Source organism: Labrus bergylta, chromosome 4 (genome assembly GCF_963930695.1).
Source record: "Labrus bergylta chromosome 4, fLabBer1.1, whole genome shotgun sequence".
In the NCBI taxonomy this organism is placed as follows: Eukaryota; Metazoa; Chordata; class Actinopteri; order Labriformes; family Labridae; genus Labrus; species Labrus bergylta.
The window spans coordinates 18,707,984-18,730,876 of NC_089198.1; the positions used below are offsets into that span (position 1 = coordinate 18,707,984).

At 40.3% G+C, this 22,893-nt stretch overlaps 3 protein-coding genes across 3 annotated transcripts; 2 read left to right on the forward strand and 1 right to left on the reverse strand.

The window, feature by feature from the left end:
- Positions 1 to 129: 129 nt before the first annotated feature.
- On the reverse strand, positions 130 to 5,437 carry cactin. Its single transcript, XM_020634040.3, has 10 exons — positions 5,088 to 5,437; positions 3,369 to 3,972; positions 3,141 to 3,236; positions 2,904 to 3,049; positions 2,605 to 2,767; positions 2,094 to 2,208; positions 1,795 to 1,987; positions 1,562 to 1,687; positions 1,008 to 1,378; positions 130 to 806 (listed from the first exon to the last, which is right to left on the reverse strand). Exons 1-10 carry the CDS (start codon positions 5,396 to 5,398, stop codon positions 316 to 318), a joined length of 2,616 nt encoding a protein of 871 aa, XP_020489696.2. The 5' UTR covers positions 5,399 to 5,437; the 3' UTR covers positions 130 to 315.
- A 661-nt stretch (positions 5,438 to 6,098) lies between these two features.
- Positions 6,099 to 10,897, forward strand: cdc34b (cell division cycle 34 homolog (S. cerevisiae) b). The gene is made up of 5 exons (XM_020634087.3): positions 6,099 to 6,865; positions 7,885 to 7,971; positions 8,089 to 8,186; positions 8,883 to 9,017; positions 9,141 to 10,897. The coding sequence occupies exons 1-5, from the start codon at positions 6,680 to 6,682 to the stop codon at positions 9,349 to 9,351; spliced, it is 717 nt and encodes a 238-aa protein (XP_020489743.1). The 5' UTR covers positions 6,099 to 6,679; the 3' UTR covers positions 9,352 to 10,897.
- A 2,379-nt stretch (positions 10,898 to 13,276) lies between these two features.
- sirt6 (sirtuin 6) lies at positions 13,277 to 21,091 on the forward strand. Its single transcript, XM_020633990.3, has 8 exons — positions 13,277 to 13,436; positions 14,180 to 14,307; positions 16,379 to 16,561; positions 18,130 to 18,189; positions 18,807 to 18,902; positions 18,991 to 19,071; positions 19,673 to 19,796; positions 19,947 to 21,091. Exons 1-8 carry the CDS (start codon positions 13,371 to 13,373, stop codon positions 20,262 to 20,264), a joined length of 1,056 nt encoding a protein of 351 aa, XP_020489646.2. The 5' UTR covers positions 13,277 to 13,370; the 3' UTR covers positions 20,265 to 21,091.
- The last annotated feature ends 1,802 nt before the right edge of the window (positions 21,092 to 22,893 follow it).

Sequence of the window (22,893 nt, forward strand, 5' to 3'; positions counted from 1 at the left end):
AGACACAGAAGAAACCTGCAGTCATGAATAGTTATTATACTTCTGTATGCTGCCTTATTTCTCCAGACTGATTCAATTATTAGATGGTTTAAAGAAGAATTTACAACAAAATAATTAACCAATGACGGCTTGCACGGTGTAAAAAAAAACTTTAATTTTTAATTTCGAAGAATTACAGTTGACTCTTAACATTACAGACAAATTTGTATCTTTAAGAAAATGCTACTCAAAGTGCAGCTAATATAGGAAAAAACATAGCACGTTGACTGTACAGCACTTATACTATACTGTGACTATGCTCTTGGTATGTGGCCTCTATCTCCTGTAGCGATACCTCTTGAAGTGGAACCACAGCTGGAAGATCCCATTGGCAAACTGACAGCGGAAACCGTGTCTGTGCGAGTACTCCCACTCCCTGTTCACAATCTTAAAGGCGATGTCCTCGTACGGAGGGCCTGCATGGAACCTCAGAATCCCAAAGTCCTTGTTGTCGGGACTGGGCTCGAGGAAATACTGCGGGGTGGATCGCTTATCGATAAGGTCCGGGTAGAAGATGTTGAACTTGTAACCCTGGACGATCTTCGGGGGAGGGTTGTCGAAGTCGTAATGCGTCTGGTTGTATTTGTTCCACTCGAAGCCTGTGTGGACCCTGTTGAAGAAGCGGGGTTTCCTGGGACGGTATTTGTCGGCCCAGAGGTACATTTTACCCGTGACAGGAAACTCCACGCTGAACTGGGCCTCGTCGTTGCCCATGCCCTCTCTTGCACGTCGTACGAAGGCGTCCTCTGCGCTCTCGTTGGCATCACCTGGTACAGCAATCAAAGGAGAAACACATTTAGAAATAAATACGTTTCATAAAATGTAAAAAAATTAAGTCACACAAAAAGGTAGGTGTTGCTTTTTCCACACAGAGCTTGATTCTTGTACATTTTTCCGATATAGAATTCATTCATTTTTCAGGTTATTTTTTGTGACCCTGACACTTGAGCCCTTTGAGTGCCACATACCTGTGACTTGTAGCTGTCTGCGTGCCAACTGCAGCCTGTGTGTGTCCTCTTCGGGCGTGATGGTGTGTGTGTCCAGTGGCAGCTCGGACTGCGTGAGCAGTGTGGGACTGTAGCGGCCAGAGTCGTACTCTGCCTGGCTCTGCTGAATCAGGTCCTCCTCTGTCAGCACCGCCTCCACCACCTCTCCCTTCTCCTCATCTTTCTTGTCATCCTTTTCTCCCTCGTCCTTCTCTTGGTTTCCTGCTGTGGATGTTGACGGTCCTGCCTCCTCTCCATCATCTTCAAGTCCTCTTTTCCTGTATTTTGTGGAGGAGGATGAAGCCTGGTCGGCCTCTTCTGTTACTGCCCCTCTTGTTTGCTCTCCTCTTTCCCTGAAGATACAGAAACATTTTGATTGGCATTTTAATTAAGCGAGGAGAGGATGCGTCATAATTATTCAAGATTTTGTTTTTAAGTTATAACACACACGCTGAAAAAGTAGAGCATGAACATAGTGTGAAGTGAAACTTGAAGCCCAGGTTGCAGCTTGTGTGTAAGGCTTTGAGGGAACTTACTCTTCTTCTTCATCACTCCTCTGCTCCTCTTTGATGATGGGGAACAAAGGTTCACTCTCTACTCCTTGTTCCTGTTTCAGCTTGAACAGCTTCTGACGCAGCACATCCTGGTGTCGCTCTCTCAACCTGTAACATCATAGAGTAACTAACTTAGATTTCAACTCATTTCCAAGAAAAGAAAAACATTACCATTTTAAATATTACAAAAGCAATAAGGGTTCCTGCATATGTACCTTGCTCTGGCCATGTAGACTCTGACCTGCTGGAGCAGACTTTCCCAGTAACCGATATCCAGATTTGATCCTCCAGCCCGAATCTTTGTCTCGATGTTCAGGTGCAGCGCCTGCAGCTGGCTGTATGTCTTTCCTTTGAACACCGTCTGAACATCAGTGCTCACAGCTGTGTTGATGCCCTCACGGCGATCACCTGAGAATGAAAAGGTTGCATTGAAAGTAAAGACAAGAAACAGTTGAGAGCAGCTTGCACCTACACTTAGATTGTGCATAAGATGTTTATCTTTTGTGTGATGTACCTGGTCCTTTCCCAGAGGCCTCCAGCTTTCTCAGTTTGCTGATCTCGTCCTCAGTGATAGTCGTCATGTCTCTCCAGAAGTCCACGTTCTTCCCTTGCTCCAGCTCCATGTAAACCTACCGGCAGAACAACACTCATGCAGTTAACCGTTCTTTTGAAGAACAAGAAAAATGTGTAGCCGTTCAGACATGGCTTCTACTATGGTTAGTTTGGATCTGCATGAGATCAAATCTGGATTATATTTTAATCAGTTTCAAGCCTAAAGTAACATAGATTGAGTATTAAATTAATATTTTCTGGGAGGTGGTGCCCCTCAGTGGGAGGTAAAGAAATAGTGGTAGACTGAATTAACACAAGGACACTTAAAAGAATCTGTCAGACAGTCTTTATAGTTTTTACAGTCTTGTATTTTCTAGGATGTGACGGGTGATGTGATGGCTACTCTTACAGTTAGGAGTTTGACAAACTCTTGCAATACAACTTTAATCTTAAAATGGAAAATAAACACGCACCTTTATGTCCTCCAGCAGGTCGTCCATGTCCGTGACGGTGAGCCCGTTGAGAAAGGTGTATGGCTCATGCATCTCCACAGCGAGATCGTCATCTTCTGCACTGATGTACTTAGCCAAAAGGTCAATGGGCTTGGCGCGACCATCCCGGATTCTAATCTTAGACCTGGACACATATCACACGCAGTATGGTAGACACAGTTCAAATATGTGTTTGGGGACAGTTGTAGTAGCCTTAAACTGCACTGTGTGACATGAAGAGATGAGTGAAAATGGGGAAAGGATTGTTGATGCACACTCACCGTAGTTTGGCCTGATGCAGATGGAAGTTGTCCTCCTGTTCAGCCCAGGTTTTGAAGTGCTCCGCCTCCTTCTCTCTCTGTAGCATCTCAAGCTCCGTCTCTCTCATGGCTTTTTCCCGCTCCCTCTCAAGACGCAGCTGTTTCACCTTTACACATCGTAATTGCATTTTTATTTAAATAGCTGTTACGCAGAAGTCTAACATCATACTGCAAAGAAATAAAAGCCTGTGCTCATACCTTCTGCAGCTCTCTGCGGTTCTCCTCCTGAATACATTTGTTCCTGTCTTTAAGCTCCTTTTCACCAAGATGACCAATTCCTTTCTTATCCAGTGCCTAAAACAAAACAAAACCAAGAATCAAAAACAAACAAGATAAGTTAGAAGTTTAAATGATTATTAAGATTATAATGGGCTACTTTGAAAAGGTAAAAAAAAAAAAAATGTGTTGAACTGTGCTCAAACTCACCTTCTGCCACTTGAATGTGCCTAACAAGTTGTTATCACCGAAGGGATTGTCAGCATTGGTGTATCCCATGTACTCCTCACTCCAGCCCATCTTTTCTCTCCTTTTCTTCTCCTTTGTTTCCTTCTTTGCCAGCCTCCTAGCCCTCTTCTCCTCTGGTGTTTCCAGAGCTTTCAACATCTCCTTCTGTTTTTTCTTGTCTTCTTTTTCTTTAACCACACGGCCCCCACGATCAGATCCAGAGCTATCAGACGAATCTGAAGAATTGGAGTGCCGCCTGCCTTTGTCTTTGTCAGTCCTCTCTCTGCTTTTCACGCTCCTCCCTCGCTCCCTGTCTTCACTCCTCTTCCTACACTCTCGGCTTTTGTCTTTCTCTCCTTTTCTTTCCCTGTCTCTGCTGTTGCTCCTCCACCTTTCTCTGTCTTTGACCGCCTTTGGTCTGTCTCTAGCTGGACTCTCTCTGGCAGGACTTATCCGTCTGCTCCTTTCTCTGTCACTGCTCCTGTCACTGGAGTCAGATCTCCCCCTTCTCCTCTCTTGTGACGTTTCTCTGCGATTCTTCATGTCCTGTCTCTTCCTCCTAACCGTTGGATCATCTGAATCAGAGCTGAAAAGAAAAGTGACAAATTTTAGCACTTTTTCTCGCAACGGTGGTCAACCATGTAGTGGAGACTAACACAATTTCAGTTCACAATGGGAATGGTTATTGATTAGATCCAGCTGCTGGTTACTACAACCTTTAAAACCTACAGAAAAAGTTTCTGTAAACTAGCCACCTTTTTTGAGACTGAAAAGTCTTTATATTACACAACATGTGGACCAAATCTCCTGGGCAACCATGCAGAAAAGAATGCAACTCACTATGGTATTTTGTGGCCAGTCTAAATTCAGGTCTAGGCTTTCAAATTCAAAGTGATCTGCCAATGAAAGGCGTCTGATCCAACCTTCACAACAGGGTCCTAAGTCTCTGACTAGACTCTTCTCCTCTGTTGTCCCCCGGTGGTGGAATGAACTTCCAAACTCCATTTGGTCTGCAGAGTCCCTCTGTGCCTTTAAGAAAAAGCTAAAGACCCAGCTCTTTCTTGAACACCTACTAACTTAATGATGATGGTTTTCGATATTATTGATGATGATGATGGTTGTGACAATTGTTTTTGTTTGATAACGACGACTTATAAGATGGTTCCTATACTGATTAGAGCTCTCCAGAACTGCCGTCAATGTTGTGCTTTGCCTCTGTGCAATGCCTGTCAGCACCTGTGTGTCCAATCGGACTCAAAGCTGATCGTTTGCTCTTACTGACATTGTTCCCTTTTTTCTAGATCCTTGCTTGTGTTGTACTTACTCTCTGATGTACGTCGCTTTGGAGAAAAGAGTCTGCTAAGTGAATTGTAGAATCTCACTGGACATGCTGTATTTTTATTTTTATCTTGTATGTTTTGTCTGTTATATGATTTATTAACTGTTTTGAATACATGTTCTTCTCAGGATTCCTATGGTGCCTATTTATAAAGAGGGACTAAATTAAATAAAGTGACTTATATTAAAACGCAAATGATGGGGTGTTAGGGTAGGCAGCTGCAAAATCATCGCTCTGTAACGTTAACATAAAGCAGGGCACATGATCATAAACATATGGAAACCTTTGTTTCGCTGTGATACATCAGCATCACTCCTCAGTGAAACACCAAACATCTGGATAAGACCAGCACACACTGTTACCTTGAAGACCGACCCCTCGACCGGCTCCTGACCCGGTGTGTAGCTCGCGTCCTGTCACTGTCCGAGCCGCTCCTGGAACCTGGACGGTCCCTGCGTTGAGGCCGACCTCGTCCAGGAGAGCCGTCGCCTGAGTCCCCGCTGCTCGACCGTCCACGTCCACGTCCACGGGCCGTCCTTTTCGCGTCCACAGACCGACTGCGAGGTCTTCTGTCCTCCGGAGATCGAGACCCACTCACTTTGGACTTGTTCCGCCGCTCACGGCTCCGGTTTCTGGACTTGGAGCGAGACCGACGTCGAGTTTTCGAACCCATCGCGTACTTTCTTCCAGCGCGGGGTCCGGAGTGCCTGTTGTCGCGTAAATAAGAGGTAACTCGGAAAACGACGTCGACACGAAGAGAAAAAATATACTCCTGTGTTAGAAAAGCTTTTTTTTCTTCGGTAAATAAATACCTACTTCACACCATTAAATACATATTAAAATCCTATCAGTGCCGTTTTTATTCTGGTTTCAGAATTAATCATTTAGGCAACAGAAAGCCACCTCAAAGGGACTTGAAAAAAAAAACATTTGGCGCATACTTTAGACGTCACAAATGTACAATTAGAAAATAAAACGCAAATAAATACCCACAATATATATGCAATTTACTGTAAGGCAAAACAACCTTAATCAAACCCACACTATAACGACGCACTGCTGTCTGTAAATAAAGACAGAGAGTGGAAATAGGTCAGGGCGGATTCTCAAAAACACAAACAACATTCATGTTTTTGTGACGTCACGTAACTCGCAGGACAAATGTAGTTTTCGAAAAATCCGTTTTAAGCAAGTACTTAAAAAAACATTATTGTCAACCTCAACCACTTTTCACATGTTAACGTTAAACTATAGAAGTCAATAAAAATGTATGTTACTGTAAGGTAAATTTGTAGTTTTAAAGGTTAGAAGCAATGATTACAGATGAAGTGGACTACAAATCCCAGACGACATATAGCGCCATTGCCGACATTGAGGGGAGAGGGGGCTGCTTTCAGTAACACTCTTCTCTATGTTAGGGCGAAAACAGCTGCATATCTATGCACTACCTGAAGAGTTTTTATTCGCTCGCATTATAGAAAAAAAAACATAGATGCGTTTTCTGTTGTAATCTGGCTCTCACAGGGGATAGAAATTATTCAAGCCACGGTAAGATCGGCTTTAGCTGGTCGGTTAAGGTAGAGCTTGTTAGCTAGTTTACATTAGCCAGCAGCTACCAATAGATTTACGGCTTATATCCGAGCTTGTCCTGTCAGGTAGATCAACTGAAGCCCGAGCTGCTCTTCAGCCACGATGTGTTTGTCAGTCAATCAATTTATAAGTTCTGACATTTGTAAATAAGTTGTCTTTTTTGTTTTGGGGCACACACCAACACAACCTTTGTTTGGTTTATGCGCAGCCCGGCTGGTTTGGCCTGTTTCATTGTCTCCGAACACTGAAGCTGTGTTTTTTTTTCTTCCTCTGGGTTGTTCACTGAGGTTAGTTTAGCAGAGTCCAGGTACACAAAGCTGCCCGCACTCGACCCCAGATCATCTTAAAGGCTACGTGGTGCACAATGGCGCAACATGACTCCTCTCATGTAGCCAGTTCACAGAAAGCACTCATGTTGGAAATGAAGAGCCTTCAGGAGCAGCCTGTGGAGGGATTCAAAATAACACTGGTGGACGAGGCTGACATGTACAACTGGGAAGTGGCCATTTTCGGACCCCCAAACACTCACTATGAAGGGGGGTATTTTAAGGTAAGGAAGTGTGTAGGAATTATTTGTCTTTGACTTTCTGCAAGTCATTTATCAAAACGTACGCACCAGTCACTTTGATAACTGGCCGAGTTTTACACCATCAAATGGAAAACAAAAATACCAAGAAAAATAGGAGGCCTGATTTAACAAACCCGTGCTCCATTGGGGTGATTGACATGTTAAACTACATTTGTAGCCAATGAAATCTTTGCAGAGGTCAGTCTCTCAGACGTGGTGAGCTATTGATGCACAGGATAATAATGCACAGAGCCGTCATCCTCTGTGCTGCCAGTAATTAGTGTGATTGCAACATTGAGAATAAGAGGTTGCCAGCCTGCAAATTGTAATCTGTTTGTTCAGGTTTTCATCACAAACAGCAATACTCTGTGACATACCTTGTACAGTAGGAGTAGGTGTGTAGGGTTGTTACAAACGCTACTACTGACAGAAACATTGCGTATGTTTCTTAAACACACCATAATGATTAACAGGTTACTGCGAACTCGGACAACTCTATGGATGCTCAACAATATTGGCATGTGATTGGAACCTGCCAATAAAAGCAATACATTTAAACATCGACATCAGCTCGAAAATAAGCAATTAATCCTTTAATATTACTGTTTACTAATTTTTTCATTTGAATTGACTATTTTTGTTATCTAATGCTATTCAGTAAACACTGTTCATTGGTAGGTTGCACCAAGTACCCTTAAAAATGTTATTAAAATTTGATTTTTTTTTTGAGAAACCAGTTTTTTCTCTTATGCCTGTTTGATATATATATTTTGAAGAGGTGTTGTATTCTATATCTCTCTCTGCAAAATTCGTGAACATATTCGTATCTGCAATGTCCAAAAATGAATCAGAAAAGATCATATTAGCCAAATTAAATACAACGTATCCCTACACCGCAGATATTAAATCAGTAACATTAACACCCGTCATTAAAATATTTCATGCAGTATATTGTGGCCGTTGCATGTGAGCCACATGTTAATATGTGTTTTGTCTCCCAGGCTCGGATCAAGTTCCCCATAGATTACCCATACTCCCCACCTGCCTTCCGATTCCTCACCAAGATGTGGCACCCAAACATCTACGAGGTGAAGTAACACACCCTGTCTCTGTTTTAATGTGACACCCTTTTATGCCTTTTTTGGTGTTTCAGTGTTTAAATTGTGCATTTCATATAAAAACAAGTTTTGTTCCTCTGTTGTTAGAACGGAGATGTGTGTATCTCCATATTGCATCCTCCAGTGGACGACCCGCAGAGTGGAGAGCTGCCTTCAGAGAGATGGAATCCCACCCAGAATGTCCGGTAAGCACCCTCTCTCATTACTCCCCTCAAATGTCATTGCTTTTTAGGTAACTCCCATATTTTCTTCTTTCAATCACCCCAATGCTGATCACATGACTTTTGTCTTCAGTGATGTCTACTCGGAGGTTCCCAGAACAATTCATGCATATATGGCTGTATTCAGCACTGCATTTGTAAAAGGATCTGTTTTGGACTAGTACTTTCATTGGCTACCTTTTTTTTGTTAATATTAGTTTGTTTTGCAATAATATTGCACCAGCACAATGTAAACACATGCACCAGGAAAACATTAAATTTTTAAATTATAAAGGCACTATCACAAGAACATTTTCACAGTTAATTATACAAAAAAAAAAAGGTTTTTATGTTGTGCAACAATATGATAAGTCTTCATGTTCTCTGAAATTAGCAGCAATTTTATTTTGCAGCAATACAAAGATAATTGCTCATGCTGTCATTTCCTCGCGCCCGGATTAATGTCGCCTTGCTCTCCTGCTAAAGTGCCAGAGATGTAGCCACACTGCAGACTGTGCAGAACTCTAGACAAAGACTAAACAGTTCAGTATTCAAGAAAACAGAGGGAGAATGGCTCAATATTTCCATCGTGTGTTTATCAAATAAAAATAAAGTTTATTCTTTATAAAACAGCTGCATCACTGACTTTCTTTTTTCAACCTACCTTTGTACTTGCTTCAGCACCATTTTGCTGAGTGTTATCTCACTACTGAATGAACCCAACACCTTCTCTCCTGCCAATGTGGATGCCTCGGTCATGTACCGCAAATGGAGGGACAGCAAGGGCAAGGACCGAGAATACGTAGAAATCATCAGGTAAACAGAGACGCCCTCTTATCTCTACTAACGAAACATTGCAAAGAATAGTAGACCAAGATATTGCGTGTCCTTATTGTTGAGTGTAGGTCTTTCATCATCTTTTTCACTCTCTAACATCAGGAAACAGGTATTAGCCACTAAGGCAGAAGCTGAGCGCGACGGTGTGAAGGTGCCCACCACGCTGGCCGAGTACTGCGTCCGCACACGTGCCCCGGCCCCCGATGAAGGCTCCGACCTCTTCTATGACTATTACTATGATGACGACGATGTGGAGGACGGGGATGGAGACTGCTGCTACGATGAGGACGACTCTGGCAATGAGGAGTCGTGACATGCTTTTTGACAGCATCCCCTCGAATCTAGCTGGCCTATTGCTAAACCTCCTTTCTGTCTGGGTTTCCAGAAATTCAAGGTTAACAACCGAGAACACGTTAACGGCTTTCCCATTCTAAACTCATAAAAAAGGGGTGTTATTTTCCTGAGCCCCTAAAGGCTTTTTTTTTTTCTAAGGTGAAAATTGATGCACTGTTGCAGAAGGGTCAGACCTGGTTTATTTGCACCAGCACAAACGACATTGAGTTTCTTAATTTTTCCCAACAAGTTCTTCATCACCTAAAACCTTCAAATTTAAGTTGTTCGGTCCCCTGTATACTCTCTGGTGTTGTGAGGTTAATACCACTGTTAACAATAGCAACATTTGCACTGGTGCAAACACATCCAACCTTAGCTCAGCGTCTCTTTCATATCCTCCCCCCCTCCCCTAATTGTAACTGTGTGTCACTCACAGTAGTTAGTCTCTGTGACTAACAGAAGTTTGAGGACTTTATGCAGCCTGTTTGTGCTGAACTGCAAACAGGCTGAAACAGACATTTCCTGCGTTGCTCCTGTCGGACCGGATGTCAGGACGATGTTTTCAGTGTTCTTGTGCATGCCAGAACATCTTTGGAAGCTTTTCGTCTCTTTTACTGGTGGACTCCTTACCTTCATCATGATCTGGTAAAGACAGACTTCTGTCATTGGAGATCTCGGAGAACTTTCTATCTGGAGGATCTTCTGGCAAGCTGAGTCAGTGAGTCAACGCCGCGTGTGGACATTTTTAGGTAACATGAAATTGATCTTTGCTGTGTGTGTGTTTTTTTTTCTTCTTTTAACTGTTGGATGTGTTTCTCTGTAATTGAGTGTGGGGTTGTGTTATTTGAAGTAGCTCAGATTTAACAGTTGTGTAGGATGACTAAGTTTTTCAGGGGGATGGGGTGGAGGCAAAACTAATTACAGATCAGTTTCTCCTCAAGTTTTCTCTCTGAGAGGCCTGACGGAGCCAAAGACCTAAAGTTATGTAAAAGAAAGCCCAAAATGTTATGACTTAGTCTTTGTTGGCTCTCTTGCAGCTCTATTATTTTAGTCTTATTTCTTTGGTTTGACATTACGCCTTGCGTTCTTTGCTTGAGAATGATTTATGTGATCAGATTGTTAGGTTTGCTTTGTCCAAAAGCTGTTCCACAGAAGTATCAGACAGGACTCTCAACATTTTTGTCAGTGGGGTTTGGAAGGGTTTCAATGGGATTTTTAGAGTGCATGTGTGTCTTCTTTTGTGTATGCATAAGCAACTTTGATTGTTTGATTTACAGAAATTGGGACTTCATGCTGAATTTCTCAGGATAATGAATTACATTTGACAAAACAATGACGTCAAGCAACCATTTCCCTCCTGTCAGTGGTCTTCAGAGTTGGTTTACAGCTTTAACGGGACCCATTACTGATATGCACATGTAGCTGTATGAATGATCACTGTATTGTATGATCACCTGTCTTTTACCTATCTTTAATTTCTGGCTATTTAAATGGAAAAAAAAATAAAGATTTATTGGGGAAAAAGACGCAGAGTGGTATGTGACTAAACAAAATTATTCAAATGATTACAGGTAACACACTATTTACTTTAAGCGATAAGAATGAAAATTAAATTAAATTTTCACCTTTTGTTTTTATTATTCCTTAGCTGTTTCATGTAGATGTGTGAGCCTATCCTTTATCTAAGAGGTTTGATCCCTTCAAACAACACTATATTTCACAACATGTGTATTTGTTTCTCTTAATAGATTTAAAATCTGAATTAACTCCAGCTTCTTTAGCTTTGTTTCCCATCTGTGCATAGATAACATTTTTTATTAAACTTGACCGTCTGTGGGGGACAGACAAGAGTCCTGTGGAGGTTGTGGTGATCTCCTGTAGGAACTTCAACTGGAGGGTTGAGGTCAGCTGTCATGTTCCATTCACCTCCAGGTTACCACACCTTGATGCTGCTGGCCTGGGCCTGGTCCCTGCTGCCTGACCAACTGGATCCACTGCTGAGATGTTATTGGTCTGGTCCTGTTTGCCTCTAGGATTTCAGATGACATGCAGAGGACCTGGTCAGCCCTGTACCATAGCCCCTATACCAGCCCTGTGCCCATGCTGCCTTGCATCCAGAGAGGATATGCTGCAATGTTGCATTCTGGGAAAGCTGGCAGGTGTCCTCTGAGTCATACCAGGGGTGCAGGTTCCCGGAACTGAGAAGGGGGTCGTATGTGGCCCTGATCAGGAACCTTAGCCTTGCTTCAGACATCCTCCATTGGGGAGTGGATCATGGTTTTGTACTACCACAGTGTACTGAAAAGTTAATAAACCTGAACAAGCAGGCACAGAGAGGAGGCCTGTTTGTGTGGTGGTTAGTACTGATGCCTTAGCGTGAGCTGTCATGTGGTTTGAATCCGGGCCAGGGCCAGTCTTTAAAGAACTGGTTTTTGTCTTCCCTTCACTGGAGTGTGGAACCTCGTCTTTGTCTTTATCTGAGCTTTCACTCTGTGTCTCATTCTCTTTCTTGGGACTCTCTTCTTCTGACAGACTTGTGCCTGAATCTCCTACAATGATTCTGTAAACTTTAAAGAATCCTTTCTGCCTCATTCAAAGAGCCTGTAAGATGTGACACAAACACAAGTAAAAAGTCCTGACGTCCAGAAGATTCTAACTTACTTTAAACAATCAAAATATAACATAAAAAATATGTATTAAAGTCATGCCTACCTTTCTTTTTTCCATAAAATGTGCTAGTTACAATGGAAGCCATTTTTACAAAGCTCTTTGAAATGCACTTAGCAAGGCCACACACCACCACATGTGATGCCATTTTAAAGCTCCAACTGTCCTCTTAAAGAACATAAAGAGTAACATGTGTCGCACGAGAGATAAAAGCAAAAATACTTAGTCCACTACAGTGCACAAAAATGAATTGCTGTGTCTCAGGAGAATTATATATAGGCTAACATTCAAAACCGTTGTAGGATAGACGGCCGGATAGAAACGAAGGGAAGAAGTAGAATAGAATAGAATGTCTTTATTGTCATTACACAATTGTACAACGAAATTATTTGGCTTCACCTTAAAGTGCACACACATACAAGCATCCACAGCTAAAAACAACAAAAGAAGAAAAAAATAATAAATAAAAAGGAACTCTCATTCAGGTAAGATGGGCAATGGAGATATTTACAGGTAGTAGCATAACAGAATATAAATAGATATTGCAGAAATATAAAATAAATATTGCACGGTATGAAATGTAAAATATTGCAGAAATATTAAATAAATATTGTACGGTATGAAATGTAAGATATTGCAGAAATATTAAATAAATATTGTACAGTATGAAATGTAAAATATTGCAGAAATATTAAATAAATATTGAACAGTATGAAATGTAAGATGTTGCCAAAATATAAAATAAATACTGCACAGTATGAAATGTAAAATGTTACAGAAATATAAAATAAGATAAATATTGCACGGTATGAAATGTAAAATATTGCAGAAATATAAAATAAATATTGCACGGTATGAAATGTAAGATATTGCAGAAATATAAAATAAGATAAATATTGCACAGTATGAAATGTAAGAGATTGCAGAAATATAAAATAAATATTGCACAGTATGTGTGATGAGGGTGGGATGGTCAACGCATGTCCAGGTTCAGTGTGGTTATGGCATTAAGTTGTATGAGAAAAGGTCCCACAAGTTTCAACCACATACTGTATAAAACAAGCAAGCACCCAATTGGAAAATGCTCACACTGTTACCAACAAGAAACAGAACATGTATTACTTTATTTTAGGGAACAATAACATGACAGATTATGTTGTTGTTGGGGTTTTTCTTTTACTGCGTACAGAAACACCCCAGTCCAGTTGGTGGCGGTAACGCAATTTTAAACTGGTCTGCCTCCCCGCTATCAAACATAAAAGAAGAAGAAGAAAGCTTTTTAAAATAGGTAATATTTTCAAGCACGAATAATAAACACACCAACAAACAGCCATGTCTGTGAACTATGCTGCCGGGCTCTCGCCGTACGCGGATAAAGGTGTCTGCGGGCTTCCAGAGGTAAACATGAGCCGCCGGTCAGGTAGCTTTACTGTTAGCAGGTTAGCTCTAAGTCCTCAGGATGTTATGGATAACAAACATGACGCTCTTTGACTTTATATTCCTCAATGTGTGCATAAAGAATGATCTTTATTACAAAAATGTAATGAAGAAAATGTTGGGAAAACGTTATCCTACTACAGAAAGCTGGGTCAAATGCATTAACATTATTAGCCTCTTTATTTAATCTTTATTTGGAAAGGCTATTCATGGTGAAATGAAAGTTTTTTTGTGTTGAAGCCGATCCAAAGTTGGACTACTTTTAAAAACATGTGTCCTTAATTAGCCTGTTTTGCATTTGTGAATTCTTGTTAGACATGAAATGATAGGTACAGTAATGTTAGACACATAAACTAGGGCTTGAAATGTTATCTCAGGCAACAGAAAAGAGAGAAGTACAGGGTTATTAGGTACAATACTTACAATAATGTACTATACATCTACATTACATCAACCTCTTCAGTAGCATTTATGAGTTTTGTAACTCTTAAATAAATTCAGCACAATTGTGTCCCATTTGTAAATGAGGGGATGGTTAAAGATGTCATTGAGCCTATGTGTGGTAGAAAATGTATTTTATGTCAAATTAGATTTTCAACAACCAGGGAAGCGAAAGACTAAATATTGATTCATAGGTAAATTATTGATACATTTTGTAAAACTGTAAGACTTTTCATAATTTTGTGTTTTCTGTTCTGTGCCAGACGTTTGATGGTCCTGAGGAGCTCAAGGTGAAGGCGGAGGCCCTCGCTGAGCTGATCAAAGAATCTCAGTACCTGGTTGTTCACTCCGGAGCGGGAATCAGCACCTCAGCAGGCATCCCTGACTTCAGGTGAGCCACCAACATCGTCACTACAGCTCTTACCTTCTATTAGCAGTTTTCACAAACACACAGAGCCATTCTGTTTCAGGCGTGTTTCATCTACATGACCACGCTGGAAATGAGGTGAAGACAGGAATGTAAGCGGTATACTGATGGACAAAACCAGTAAATCTGAACTAACTTAAACTCATCATGGAGCTCAATGTTTAGGAATATTCAAACCTACTCGGTATAAATTATTTTTGTAATAATAAAATGTAAAAAAAAGTTAGATTTGTTTTTATCATAGTGTTCACTCTGATGAGAGGAACAAAATGTGTCTGGCAGGTAAAGACATTTTTTTGTATTTACGTAAATATGAATGTGCTTATTATTCTGGATGCTCATACAATTCAAGGTTCTCTGATTACATGATCAGTCGGTCTGCAAACAGTTGTTGATTAAAAAAGAAGATAAATCAATGTATGAGAAACACTAATAAGCCAGGTATGGGCACATACCGATAATTGGCCATTGGTGGTAACAAAGTTATTCTAAAATTTTACTTTAAAAAAAATGAAGCATAGACTCCTTGGATGATATGTTAATATATTTAACCGCACAGCAAGTGATATTATGAGTCTGATATTTAAAAAAAAATCCATTTCCCTGAGGCACCAGCATCCCAAGTACCAGTAAAAGGTCTGGGTCAGTGGTTGGATTGGTTGAGGGGACCCCAAGCAGACAGAGTTTGGCACCCAACTGTCATTAAAACATAAATTTAAACCGTTAAATAATTTGAATTGATTAGTTTTATAATAATGTAACCCCCGTATGGTTCTTAGCTTGAAACAAGCTAGACAGACAAAAACCCATCTGTTGTACAAAGTTGGTAATTTTTTAAAATGGGGCTCAGTTGGGATCGACTAACTTTTTGAGCCAATCACAAGTAGCTATGTCTTAGCTTATCATCCTTGTAATTCTCTTGTAGTACCACTGAATGGGCAGATGAGGGTGGTATGATGTCATTCTTCACGTCCACTTCTTTGTAAACAATTACACACTCTGAAATACTTCCCAACACTTTAGTTGTTTTCTCCTCTTATAGTGCAAAGATTATACGTGATACTGCTCAAGCACATTTTTGTTCTTTTACTCAAGAAGACTGAAGTAAAGTGTTTTTTCAGTGTCCAGCTTTTAAAAATTGTCTGTGCATTTTGTCTCGTGGTAATCTGTAAACTTTGTCGTGTCAGCCCATTATTCTAAAGTGATGCTTACCTATATTTGTTGTTACTGAGCGCCCATGCTGTACTTGGAGCTAACGGTAGACACAGCAGTAATGTGTTAAATTATTCTGTGTGAATGATAGATTAGATATCAGCCTTTGTGTAAACATGCATAGGATCCTGGAGGCGTGAGCTATTGAGACACGACTAATTCATATATTCGATTGTTTTGCCTGTCAGTCATGGAGAGTCAATCTTGGACGGCACTATCATTAAAGCCGAGGTTGGATGTACACATTAGGCCCGCACACAGAGGCACAGTATGAGAGTCTCTTAGTGTTGTTATTGATGCAATGTTCAGATGCTGTGTTGCTTTCATTCCAAGCAGCATTTTTTTCTGATGTACAGACCTTATCAGTGGCAGTGACATCTCTGAACTTGTCTTATCTGAGCAGCCGATGATTCATGGCGACGGTGAGAAATGGGGCTGTTTAAGTTGAAATAGAATAGCAAGCGATGAGACTGCTGTGCCTGTGATGGATTCCCAGGATGGGTCACCTCATTCGATGAATAAAGATAAGCTGTGTGTCCTTGAAGTCACTTGGCATCAGTGCTGACAGTATAACTGCATTTATCCCTTCATCCACATCCAAGTGACTTTTTAATCACAGAAGCCTGAACAGAGTCATTTCAGATTGTGCGACAGATTCTTTGCATTTGATAACCATCGGAGTACTTCCATGAAGTGAAAATGCTCAACCATGAAAAGAAACCCACTTAAAGATTTTCAACATGAAATGCCTGCAGTCCACCCAGTGCATCACAACCTTTCCAATCCTATGTAACAGTCTATTCCTCACCCTGCTCTCTATCAGGGGTCCAAAGGGTGTTTGGACGCTAGAACAAAAGGGTGAGTCCCCTCACTTCAACATCACTTTTGAGGATGCTCGACCAAGCCTGACTCACATGGCCCTCCTGGGACTGCAGAGGGCTGGGTACCTCAAGTATCTCATCAGCCAGAATGTGGACGGCCTACACGTCCGATCAGGCTTCCCGAGGTAACTCAATCTTGCCCCCCGTCCTAAAGCATGTTATACATGTGTCCAGCTTTTTACACTCTTAAGTAGCTAACTGATGTCATTGTTGTTGTTAGGCATGCTAACAATTCATACATCACAGACAAGATCAGTATTGTTTTTGTCCCTACGTCAGCAGAACAACTTCTAAAAACAACACAACTGAAAAGTATGTTCATTATTTATCACTTTACTGATTTTTTTTTTTTTTTCAATTAATCTCTCAAACATTTGGTGTACAAAAATCCTGCACACAGCTAAACTGCCCTTTACACTTTCTATAAACACAAGCAACAATAAGGATGAGCTTCTTAAACCATTAGTCAACTATCAGAATAGTTAATGTTTAATTCTTTGTTAATTGACTAATCAGCGAGTTGACTTGTCATTGCAGCTTTTCAACCCTGACTGACACATTATCACACAATAGGTTTTTATGGGAACCATGTAAACAGTCTATTTACACATCTAGCAGACGCAGAGCAGCATTGATTGCGAGTCATGTTTTATGTTCATGTGATGAATTTGAGTCCAATATTCAATCTCCTTTATCTCTGTTTTTAGTCCTCAACGACTCCTCAGGGAAATACCTCAGTGCCTTTAAGCTTATAAATGCTCGACTGTGTCCACAAGTTAATCAATAACTTTCTGTTGTTTGGGGCTGGAGAGGTATGATTTCATAGAGCTGAGCTGTAGAGAGCTGCTGTAACCGAAGATGGATAGATTGGTTAAAGTGGATCAAAACAAGACAATTTAAAGCTGTTTAACCAAAGAAAGGAGCGTAATTGAGTGGTAGAGAGCGGAGTGATTTGGTCACTGATCGTGACCACAGATGCAGTATTTGTGTTTAGTTGATGTATTGATCTTTTTTTTTTTTTTAAACAGCTTTTAAGATGTGTCATCTTTTAAGTTACTTAATGAGCAACTAGCAGAAATAAACATCCAGATATTGATCAAACGACTTAAAATTGCTCTCCTTGTGCTTAAATATTTATTACCCTGTTCTTAAAAAAATGAGAGAAGAGAAGAAGGAACGACTTAGCGAAGTGGACATAATGCACTCATTATAATGTCAGACTGTTCTGAAAATATACTGAATTCCTTCTTGAAGAGAAAAAATTCATTCTATTTTTTATATGTTTCTTTATGTAAAATACTCTGAAATATAGAAAAACAAGATTCAAGTTAAGTTGGGACTCCTTACTTATAAAATATGACAATTCTTTCTAGAGATATCAGCTTTAACAGAGCCAACAAGTAGCCATGTAAATAGTGCTAAAAAGACTTGTGTTGTCACTCTGGGTAATATAATCACAATTTTAATTAATTTAATACAAATTAAAATGTATAAGAAGACTTGCCTGCTTTTGAAGCCACAAAGTGTAAGAACTGTGAGGAACTCCCAGAGACAGCAGGTGGACTGGTAAAGTGAACTGGTTGGTTATCTGCACATTGGACCCCTTCTGTCCACTGCAAAACTGACTCAAAAGGAATTTCATTTTTGTAACATTTATGCATCTGAGGACATGTTTCTGTCTTGCTTTTTTCAGGGACTTGTTATCAGAGCTTCATGGAAACATGTTTGTGGAGGAGTGTGAGAAGTGTGGCAGGTATGCATCACAGACTCACACGACAGTAACACTTGGATTTTGTTGCTGTCTTTTATAAGAAAAAAAGTAACTGAGCTAAGTAGATTTGACGTGGGATGCACTTGGTCTTGTGTCAAGGTTGAAAGCAAATTCTTTGAATTAAGCGTTGAGTATTTTTCTCTGCCATCTGTATTTAGTTTCCTCGTGTGCAGAGACGATTTTTTTTTTTAGATCAACAACAGCACAGTTAACCTTTTTATCAAAGGCTTTCAGTAGGATAATACACTCTTTCATTCAGGGTGTATTATCTCAAAAATATTCTAGTAACATTTACATTACTCTCAGCCTTCAGATTTCATAGATTACCTTTAAGGATGAAGGTAGATGAACAGAGGTCAAAATGCAGCTTTATATAATGCTGCAGAAAGTACATTAATCTGTGATATCTGTAAAGAGCACTCAGAGCAGCCTCTAGGCCAAGTGTGTGGTTTATATACTTTTAAAGTGTTCATTGAGTATATGTCAACATGTTTATGTGTATCAATTCATGTACGTAAAATGACTTGTTGTTCTTTTAAGATGCTTTTTATCAAGAGCTGATCTGATTAAAGAGAGGCGTGCTCTGTTTGGTGTTTTAGGCAGTATGTGAGAGAAAAAGTGATTGGTGTGATGGGACTGAAACCTACAGGACGGTATTGTGAAGTGGTACGATCCAGAGGACTCCGGGCCTGCAGGTAACAAATACTTTCACCACATTATAAAATAACCCATAATTTACCACACACCAGTTATAATATGATTGTTGATTCCTTACTAAAACAGAGGAAAGCTGATGAGCACAATATTGGACTGGGAGGATGCTCTTCCTGACAAAGACCTGAACAAAGCTGAAGATGCGAGCAGGTGAGATGGAATAAATCTCTGCACTTCATGCTGCCGGTGTTTTTTTTTATTTTTTTAAATTGCACAAATGGCTGTTTGTTCTTCTAACTCAACATCTGTGTAACCACAGTGCATGCACTTATCTTGCCTAACCACAGAAAGCTGTGGGATCTATTTTCTCTGGCATTCTGTGTGTTTTTTTTCCTTGCATGCAAAAAATAAAAAATGTTTTTAAGGATTTTCAGCTTCATATCAATATTACGTATAGTGGAAAAGAACATCGGCCTACTAACAGACAGGTAAACTACAAGCTGCAAGGGACAAGTGTGAACAAAAAAAATGTATGTGGCTGTTTTTTTTTTCCTGACATTTTCCAGGAGTTTTTTCAGGAGTGTATAAGTGAAAGTGCAAATGTGAAATCAGCTTCAGTGGGTTCTGAGAAAACCTAAACAACAGCTGCAAGTCATATCAAAATCTTCTGGGTTTTTCATAGATCAGCAGGTAATTAGTTTTTAGAGCAAAGGATGCTCTGCACTGTGACTCAGATGTTATGGTAGAAGAAAGTGGCCAACAACACGCGTGACCTTCATCTCTGACATATTTCTATATTGTCTGAACCCAGACGAGCTGACCTGGCACTTACACTCGGCACGTCCCTGCAGATCAAACCCAGCGGTGACCTTCCACTCCTCACCAAACGCAAAGGAGGGAAAGTAGCCATTGTCAACCTGCAGCCCACGAAACACGTGAGTCTTTGTCATACACATGCAGTACATGTTTGGAAACACGGACTGTGAACAGATAAAAGGCAGAATTGTGGATAAAAGTGGCTGCTCATTCACCTGTCTGGCATTTTCAGTTTAATCATTTCATGACTGCAATTTTCTGTCTTGCAGGATAAGCATGCCTTCCTGCGTATGAATGGTTACGTGGACGAAGTCATGAAACAGGTGATGGAGAAGCTCGGATTGGAAATTCCAAAGTGGGAGGGTCCAACCATATGTGAGAGCGCCAAAGTCAGCTCTGAAGCCGCGACAGATACCAAACCAGCACATGCAGATAATGCAAAGGGTAAAGTGAAAAAGGAGCTGATCAAAGAGGAGAGGAAAAGAGAGGCGATATCCCCAACGAACGATGGGAGAGTCAAAGAGGAGACCATTCCCGTAAAGAGGGAGAGAGCAGACTCCCCTGCAGAGATACCTGAAGAGAAATAGCCTCAGGTTGTTTTTGTGTTTTTATCTCTACACAAACACATCCAGAAATAAACTTTATTAGTGAGGGGGATCAGTCGGTTGAAATTAGGAGACAGGGTCTGCTGATCTGACCCTGAATAGACTCCTCTTGTATTGTGGCAGTTTGTTGATTGAAAATCACAACAGACATCACTTACACACATTTTTATTGGCTCGAGGAATAAGGGCTCGAAAGTAGACCTCTTTATGAAACTACATTAGCGTAGTTGTTGAGTCCAATCAGATGATGAGTTTATGACACGTTCAACATGCCCTGGTTATTGTTTTGTCAAAGCCGTCTGAACAACGCATAAAACCTCGTGAAGAGAAAACACCTCACAATGGTGGCTTTCAACTTTCTCTATATCTGACTGTTTTTAAAATAAATCCTTCAAAGTATGTGAGATTTTGCTCATCTCATCCCTACTGTTTTAGCCTTTAAAGACACCGAGGTTCAATTCTTCACAAAGATAGAGATTAAGAGAGCGTCTCTAAGCCTGATTTTAGGTTTAAACTGATATTTGTTTTGTTTTATCCTCAACAAATACAATTAGAAATTATGTCCTTCAAGCATCAAAGTCTTTGAATGCAAGATTTCTCTTTCTGTAGTGAGATGCGCATTTTCCTGTTGTGCAAAAATGGAGCACCTGCAGCTGATTGGCAGTTAGAGGACCACATCTTTTCTTTTTTTTTCAATCTCAGGAAAAGACACACTACTCTGAGTAAAAAAAGTTTACTGTATTGTTTTTTATATATATATATATACATCTGTTTTTACAATAAACACAATATGTTCTTGTAACAGCCTACTGAGTGTTTGCACTGTATGTTGAGAACTGTTGAGCAGCTTCGGCCTTGTTACATACATGTATGTACAGCAACATTTCATCTGAGATAATCATTCAATCATCATTGCAGATGCTATGGCTGTTAGTGGGCGGGCCACAGGTGTTTCTAAATGATTTCTGTCGGGAACATGTTGCTTTGTATGTGATGATGAATATGCTTCAGTCATTTAAGGCACTTAATTGACTGAAGACATCCCACTACAGTATAAACAACAGATTGTAGAATGAGCAGGAAACACAACAGCTGCAATCGCAAACATGCATTTGTTTCTGCTGCTGCTCTGTGAATACATAGGTCCTTACACAATCCCCATATTCCTTTTACATCTCTGTCAATCCTGTTTTAAATTATACCTCCCCTATAGAGCTATTGAACTTATAGAGTTTTCTTTCTGCACAAAGGATCTGCAAAGTGTTTTGTGTTGTTATTGTTGTTTTGTCCACAGTATCCCTATTATTCTGTGCAGAGCTACAGTATGAAGGACTGTTGCAGGGCTGACTTCATCTCAAGCTGGTTCCAACAAAATAACGATGACTTCTTGGCCACTACAGAGAGCAGACTGGCTCTCTATTTGTGTTGTGTTGGAATAAAAGATTTAAAAAAAAATATTTTCTGAGGGGGAAACTTGAGAGAAGATTGTGGCTCAACTTTCTGAAATTCACTGACTTGACACCAAATTAGGCAGATCTATGGCAGGCAGTGGTATATGATTGATGGTTAAAGAATGTTATTTTTTAAATAAGAGCATAGACTGGCATCATAGACATGATTTGCTCTATTTTGACTGACATTTTTAAGTTCAAAGCAATGAAATGCTGCTCACGGTTAGGTAGCATTCATGCTGTTTCCAGATGAAGACCTAAAGCTCCTGATCATACTGAAGCTGGAGGAACAGCCTCCCATCTTTTGAAATGGGACCATGCCAGGAGCGCATGAATGCAGATTCAGTTCAAAAGAGCACATTTTGGTATGTTGGAACTCGACATTTCTAGCATGAATGCATAGCGCACGCATCTGCAGCAGCTGTGTGATGCTATTTTGTCAACATGGGCTAAAATATCAGGAATACAACCAGCACCTTTTTTTTAAACATTGCCAAAGAATGCAGGCTTCATTATTAGGATTTTATCTGAAAAAACAACCTGATGAAGTGGCCACAAAGCACATTTACAGACTCTAACTGAATGTATGTCTACCTGATCCGTTCAATCAATAGTACATAGTAAATATAAAGTGAAACTGCTGATAGGAGCAATTCAGAGCCATCTAGTCTTAGAACATGTGTGACGATGTGAGACTGTATAAGGAGGATACATACAGGGAGCTGAAGGTCAGCATGAAATCATTTCCAATGCAGTTGTGTTCACAGGTTTTACTGTAGAGATGGTTTACTGTATGTAGCACCCGACAGACTGTTCCTGCAGCTGTTCATCGTCCTTGACTCAACAAAAAAGGACCTTCACATTATGTAGATCAGAGTCCTGCAGGCTGTAAAGGCGGATCTCTCTGAACATCAAAAGTCTGAGCTACATGGCAGAGCGGCCATAAGAAGTTTGTGACAGCGTCCCTGGAGGTTGAAAGAGGAAGAAGACCACTAAAGATCTTTTGATAGATGGACAGATAGATAAGATAAGATGAGATTGATAGATATATTTTATTGTCCTTTTGAGCTTTTACAAAGGGTCAGGATCAGGATATGTGTTGTGTCCATTTAAAACCAACTTAAGCACCATGACACAATTTAATCAAATCAACCTTAAAA

Coding starts and splice junctions, on each gene's coding strand:
- sirt6 (XM_020633990.3), top strand. CDS start 13,371: ATGTCTGTGAACTATGCTGCCGGGCTCTCGCCGTACGCGGATAAAGGT. Junction 18,190..18,806: donor GAGTGTGAGAAGTGTGGCAG/GTATGCATCACA, acceptor TTGGTGTTTTAG/GCAGTATGTGAGAGAAAAAG. Junction 19,072..19,672: donor AAAGCTGAAGATGCGAGCAG/GTGAGATGGAAT, acceptor GTCTGAACCCAG/ACGAGCTGACCTGGCACTTA.
- cactin (XM_020634040.3), bottom strand. CDS start 5,398: ATGGGTTCGAAAACTCGACGTCGGTCTCGCTCCAAGTCCAGAAACCGG. Junction 3,050..3,140: donor ACCGCAGAGAGCTGCAGAAG/GTATGAGCACAG, acceptor CGATGTGTAAAG/GTGAAACAGCTGCGTCTTGA. Junction 1,688..1,794: donor GTCTACATGGCCAGAGCAAG/GTACATATGCAG, acceptor ATGATGTTACAG/GTTGAGAGAGCGACACCAGG.
- cdc34b (XM_020634087.3), top strand. CDS start 6,680: ATGGCGCAACATGACTCCTCTCATGTAGCCAGTTCACAGAAAGCACTC. Junction 7,972..8,088: donor GGCACCCAAACATCTACGAG/GTGAAGTAACAC, acceptor CTCTGTTGTTAG/AACGGAGATGTGTGTATCTC. Junction 9,018..9,140: donor GAATACGTAGAAATCATCAG/GTAAACAGAGAC, acceptor CTCTAACATCAG/GAAACAGGTATTAGCCACTA.